General features: G+C 40.6%; 1 protein-coding gene across 1 annotated transcript in view; it reads right to left on the reverse strand.

The window, feature by feature from the left end:
• CD180 (CD180 molecule) overlaps positions 1-6,324 on the reverse strand; it is a 39,095-nt gene extending 32,771 nt beyond the window's left edge. The window contains exons 1-3 of the mRNA XM_007949187.2: positions 6,316-6,324; positions 4,816-4,887; positions 2,920-3,027 (exon numbers count right to left, since the gene is read on the reverse strand). Coding sequence (XP_007947378.2) covers positions 2,920-3,027; positions 4,816-4,887; positions 6,316-6,324 — 189 coding nt within the window. The remainder of the gene's footprint in view (positions 1-2,919; positions 3,028-4,815; positions 4,888-6,315) is intronic.
• Positions 6,325-6,864: the final 540 nt, after the last annotated feature.

Genomic DNA, 6,864 nt, shown 5'->3' on the forward strand with positions numbered 1-6,864 from the left:
TTCTCAATGTTATCCATAATTTGTCATGATCCACACAATCAAATGCTTTTGCATAGTCAATAAAACACAAGTTAACATCTTTCTGGTATTCTTTGTCTTGAGCCAAGATCCATCTGACAACAGTTATGATATCCTTTGTTCCATGTCCTCTTCTGAATCCAGCTTGCACCTCTGGATGTATACACTTAATAGAAATTTATACATGTGTTCACTAAAGACCTAGATAAGAATATCCAAATAGTATTATTCATAATAGCCCCAAAATTGGAAATGATGTAAATGTCTATTCATGATAGAATGGATAAATAAATATAGGAGACTACCATTCAGCACTAAAAATGAAAAAAAATAATTCCATAAAATTTCATAGAGAAATCTCACAAATTTCATGTTTACTTGTATATAAAGTTCAACAACAGGTAAAGTTAGTCTATGGTGATAGAAGTTAGGGAAGTACAACCTTTGGGCAGGGGTAGTTATTGGGAAGGGGCTTCTGAGGTGCTGATTATGTTCCATCAGTGTTCTGGTTAGACAGATGTGTTCATTTGCTGAGAATGCACTGAAATACATACTTAGGATATGTGAATGTTTCTGTGTCTATGTTTTACTTCAAGAAAAAAAAAATTCAAAACACCACAAAACCAATATATAATGTTGTTTTCAGGGTCCTGCCTAGTTACCTAATGTTGATCATATGAACATATATTCAGCATATGATTAATTATGCATAAACTGGAGGGGAAGAACAAAAGAGGAAATGAAAGTGAAAAGGCAAGCCATAGGACAAGAGAAAATATTTGCAATTTGATAATTTTCATCTCACATTCATGGAGCCTAGACGTTCTTTAGATTCAGGGGCAAGGTCTCATTCAACTTTTGTCTTTCTACACTCCCTCTCCAAAATTCACATAGTAAGGGCTAAATAACTCCTTAATTCCTCCAATAATTCCTGCCAAGAATTCTTACATGACAGTAGAAGCAAAAGAAATTATAGATCCAGTGTTAATTGTATAGGGCACAAGGTCTTTTAAAATTGGAGCCCTTGATGCAGGCAGGGAGTTGCATTGGAAAGTTTCAGTCTCACCTGATTTATACAAAAAGGAAATTTCATGAAGCAGCAGAAATTCTGTCCTAGGGATGGTGACCCTCTGCACCACTTCTGTGACTTGGATAGCACTGAAGGTCCCAGAAGAGGCAGCAAAAGGACTGGAATCCTCTCCCTGACCTTTTTCCCTCTCCTCTGCCTAAGCAGACACAATTTGGAAAAATGAACTGGCAACTCTGGGCCTGATAGCCTCAATGGGAAACTGGATCAGTCCAGTATTGCCACAAAAAAAAAAAAAAAAAAAAAAAAACCCTCACTGCCATCGAGTCAGATCCGACTCATAGTGACCCCTCCTTGAGTGACCCTCCTTGGGTTTCCAAAGCAGTATCACAACGGAAGTAGATCACCCAATCTTCCTTCTGAGGAGTGGCTGGTGGATTTGAAGTGCCAGCCTTTTGGTTAGCAGTCAAATGCCTTAGGCACTACGCCACCAGAGCTCTCCATTAGACTTTCCAAATATCCTAGCAATATTGGCTGTTCCTGGGATCTCTCTTCTGGGCTTCATGAGGGCTGCACAGGTTTTACACTGTAATTTGAGATTTGAGAGTTGAACTGGTAGGCTTAGAGGAGGATATTTAAAATAGCCTGCAGGAACCTAAGATGGAATTTGATGGTAACACTGTCATATCTGAGGATATTGCCATGAGATACATTGAGTGTAAATTGCCCTGATCATTGAAGGCATGGTCTCCCTAGCCTAGACCCTTATTAATCTGCCTACTTGTCTGTGTAAAATAGCCATACCAACTTGAATGATGAGACAGCCTTACTATTCTCTTTCAAGCCTCATTTTCTCTGGGTGTTATACCTTGTCTTAGCCTGAGTGCATTCCAAATCATCTTACTACAAGAGTAACAAGGTTCATTTTTGCTTCTAGGCTTTGATTATTCCAGTCCTGGCTTTGATTCTTGCTCTTCTTTGGCAGGTTTTCATCTTGCTTTACCTTACTTTTCCCTCCTGAATGAGACACCCATGAGCTGCCTTAGTGTCATTCTGCATCTTATTGCCTCCTCATAAGGGGGCTATCCCTGACTCTTAACCTTCTTTCAGCCCAAGCCAGTATAACAGCCTGCCAAGCCACCAAGACTGATGGACTTTCTTGTCCACAGTCCTTGTCAGAGACAGGCCACGTGGAGTTGGACACTTGCCTGGGTCAGATGTGGTGGGAGGAAGGTTGAAGTATTTTAGAAGATGGCAAGAGATAGAGGCCCTTCTCCATTCTCTCTCTCATGCCCTTTGCCAGGAACTTCCCACAGGTTGATAAATATTGTAATAGTCCAAAACAGAAGGTGCAATTTGGCTCTTTTCTCTGATTTTACTCCTGTGGGTTTGTAAAACAGATGGAGGGTTGTCCAACTTAAGAAGAAGGCCAGACTCATTGAGAGTGATCTTTTAAATGCTCTAAATCCTGGCACATGTCTTTGTACTAACCCCCTCCGTGAGAGCCAGGAAACCAGAGGACTCCATGAGGTAGGGGCCATGTGCTGGAAAAGCAGCCCCCCTCCAGAGTGGGACAGGTTTGAAGCTCAGCCTTTTGCATTGAGACTCTGTTCATCCCATTGTCTTAAATGAGATTATTTTGGAGGAATTACTAAGGAAGAGGGAAGACTCATTTCTTCCTACCAAAAGTCCACCCAACCATCCCCTGGCTGAGCTCTTGGGCTCATTTCCCACAGTAAATAAAACTCTCTACACATCCTATTTCCCCTTTTAAAGACTCCGGCCCTTAGGATGCCAAAGCTCAGATAAGAGTGCTGAATCTCAAAATCGGCAGGCTGTTTAAACCTGAATAAAGACAAAGAGTTTGGACTCACCTCAGTGCACATCTGATCCAAAGAAGTGATGACTGTACAACCAACAGAAAGCAGTACCACCAAAAGCAAAAAGCTGATGTTGGGAGCCATTATGGGTCCAATACAACCCTAGCTTAGTGGGCTTTCTAATGACTTGAGCTGAGAAATCAAATCAAGCTATGGTCCCAAAAGTCCAGCAGCCAGCGAGGGTTCAGAAAAGTTTTCTCAGAGCAAGAAATGCTGCTGACTATTAAGTAGTCAGTGGCACCATGCTACAAAAAAGGGGAAGTCCCTTTTGCATACTACCCATCCTTGCCAAAAATAACTGAGGACCCAGGCCATCTCAGAATGACCCAGTGCATTTCCTGGTAAACAGCAATCCATCACACAGCCCTCTTGAGCTGGTCACACAGACTCTCAGTGTGATGGTTCCTGTTGACTTCAGGCCAGTTTCCAGGGTCTGGCAACTCCAGCAGCTTCCAGTCCCTTTCTAAGGGAGAGACTGTGGAAGCATAAAGCTTTACCAACTTTGGTAGTTGTCCCACGTGTGTGTCTAGGACAAATGCATGTAGGAAGGGCAGAGCACTCTGTGGGGACAGACAGAATAATGGAGCCCAGCAGTAGCAACTACTGGAGTTGGGAGCTGGAGCAAGAGGAAAAAGAGTCATCCATTCCCTAGAAAGGGAGTGTGCGTATCTGCGCCTTGCTCCTCTGCCACCTCGCCTAACCCCTATTTCTGGCCTTAGTATAATCTGTAGCCATTGAGTCAGTTCCAACTCACAGCGACCCTATAGGACAGAGGAGAACTGCCACATAGGGTTTCTAAGGTTGTAATCTTTACGGAAGCAGACTACTACATCCTTTTCCTGTGGAGTGACTGATGTTTTAGAAGCTCTGATTTTTCTGGTAATGCTGGGTGCTTAATCACTGTGCCACCAGGGCACTAGTACAGGAAAAGAGTAAATCCATCTTTGCCTACTAAAGCCTGTTCCCCCCTAACCTGGTCTAGGGAAGTGGGAGTCATTGCTAGAAAAACAGTAGCCTGGCCAGGAGGGAGCAGAGTTAAGGATGGTAGACTAGCTCTAGTTCTTCTTAGACATGGTTTTGAAGCAGGATTGCAGTTATTCTCATTAATATGTGGCTTTGATTAATGAAAGTCAATGTCAAAGGTGCACCATTCCTCAGTGGGTTGAATTTAGCTAGCACAGACATGATCTGATCTCAGACCTCAGACATATAGAAGATCCTTGATGTTACTATTATTCCATTTCATTTCCAAGAGCCCACTTCTTATTATCAGCATTCACAATTACTTGAGATACTACTACTATTACTACTACTACCACTACTACTACTACCACCACCACTATTTTACTATCAATAATAATTAGAATATCTACTGTTTAGTGCTTTTGTTTTCCCCATTCTACAGATGTGGAAACTGATTTAAAGAAATTAAATAAACTCTCTAAGGCCACACACTTAGACAGTAGTAGATTAGGGCTTCAGACCCAGACAATCTCATTGCTGACCCCGTGCTATTAATCTCTGTGGTTTAAAAAAGAACAATGCCCCCTGAAGAAGCTGAAGGGTGAATGGGGGGAAGAATGTTCTTCATGTGGAGATTTCAGAAGTGATGCTAAAAAAACCCAGAGGGAGTTAAAGAAACTATATACTTGGCATTGTGTTAGGGCTAGAACAAGTATTTAGCTTTTCTGGTCACTGTTAAAATGCCATCTTCATTAACAAAAGCACTGCTGAAGATGTTCTTGGTAAAATACAACTCCAAGCAAACTCAGACTGATGCCAGACCATCTTGCTTTAAATAAGGCACCCCTCATTGCATAATGGAAAGAGTTCTGGACCAGAAGAAGATCTGGTTCCAGTTTCAGTTCCATTGCTGGACAAATGAGCTACCTCGAGAAAGTCATTGAACTTCTCCGAGTCTATCTCCTCATCTGAAAAACAGGAACTATAATTTCTAGCTGCCTACATCACAGGGTAATTACGAAGATCAAATGGGATCACATATGTGAAAAAGCTTTCTTAACCTTAAGTCCTACATAAATATGAAGAATGTGAGGCAAAGATTCCACTGAGCAACCAATTCCAATGTCATGTAAATATCACACTCAGGAAATTGTCTCGTGCCCCAGAGACTATGAAAAGGCATATTATTTTCCTTCATAAAGAAAGGTTTGATGGCTCAGTTAAGGCCATAAGATTTTGCCATTTTCTGAGGCCACACAATTTGCATGTCATTTGCATGTGTTTGCATAATGAATTCAAAAGACTCACTGCAAGTATATAAGAGTAAAAGAAAATAAATGAATATGAGTGACCTTCTGCCACAGCATTCAAATCAAATATTCAGGGCATAATACCCTGAAATATGAAATAGATTAAAATTTAAACTATTGCAAACAGATGGGAAGATAGGTTTCAGAGTTTAGTGGCAAGAGTAAAACCTTATTTGGTCTTAGGTTGCAAAGAATCACATACTCTTAAAGGTCACACCATCCAAATGATTATCATGCCTGAATTCTCTCTACCATACCCCTTACCCTATCCCTCTTCATAGGCAAACACATACCCACTAAATTATCTTTCAGTCTATTTTGAAATTCCTCAGGTGACAGAAAATTTACTACCCCCCCCCATTGTTTTGACCAATTTGAATTGTTGAAATTTTTTATTGCATTGAAATGTTAAAGTCTTTCCTTCAGTTTTCTTGCAATCATCTTTGTTTCCTCGGGAAAGGGAGCAAGTTCAAGTCCTTTTCTACCTGTCTTTGAGTATTTAATTACAGTTATGCTGTCTCTGATGCTCCCCTTTTCATGGTTAACCATCTCTAATTCTTCCAACTGTGTCACACTATGTCCTTCCTGTGTTATCATCCTTAAAATCTATTTACTTGATCATATTCCAAATCTTTCCCAAAGAGCACTGACTGGAATTATAGCCTTAGATTGGCCATTAACTAGTTATGTTTGCCCCCCCCCCAAACAATGATGTGTCATGATGAATGAAAAAAAAACATTGACGCTGTCACGGTTTCATTTTACTTGGATCCACAATCAACACTGATGGAAGCAGCAGTCAAGAAATCAAAAGATATATTATGCTAGGCAAATCAGCTAAATAACTTTAAATCTCTTGAAAATATTAAGGAAAAAAGATGTCACTTTGAAGACTGAGGTGCACCTAACCTAAGCTATGGTATTTAGAATGCCTCATATCCATGCAAAACTAGATAAATAGTAAGGAAGACTGAAGAAGAATTAATGTGTTTGAATTATGGTGATGGCAAAGGATATTGTACCATGGACTGAAAGAACAAAGAACAAATCTGTCTAGGAAGAAGTACAGGCAGTATGCTCTTTAGAAGCCAGGATGGCAAGACTTTGTCTCACTTACTTTGAACATATTATCTGGAGGAAGGAATCAATTCCTGGAGAAGAATGTTATGTTTGGTAAAGTAAAGGGTAAGCAAAAAAGAGGAAGACTCAATGAGATGGATTGTCACAGTGACTGCACAAATGGGCTCAAGAGTGGCAATGATTGTGAGAATGGTACAGGGCCTGACAGTATTTCCTTCTGTTTTATGTAGCTTCACTATGAGTCAGAACCAACTCAATAACACCGAACAACAGTTACATGTTATTGGAAATGTGTTTCAGTTACATGTTATTGGAAATGTATCTCAATGCCTCATCTCCCTTATCTGAAAATGATGGAGTCAGACTAGTGTATCCATAAGGTACCTTGCTCATCTAAAATTCCATTGTTGTTGTTGTTGTAAGGTGCTGTCGAATCATTTCCAACTCATAGAGACCCTATGCACAGCAGAATGAAACACAGCCTGATCCCGTGACAGCTCCATGATTCTTGCTATACTTCACCTCATCATTGCAGCCACTGTGTCAATCCATCTCACTGAAAGCCTTTCCTTCTTTTGTCGACCAT

The sequence above is a fragment of the Orycteropus afer genome, unplaced genomic scaffold, assembly GCF_000298275.1.
Source record: "Orycteropus afer afer isolate SDZICR_OR568_19922 unplaced genomic scaffold, OryAfe1.0 scaffold00242, whole genome shotgun sequence".
NCBI classification, from domain to species: Eukaryota; Metazoa; Chordata; class Mammalia; order Tubulidentata; family Orycteropodidae; genus Orycteropus; species Orycteropus afer.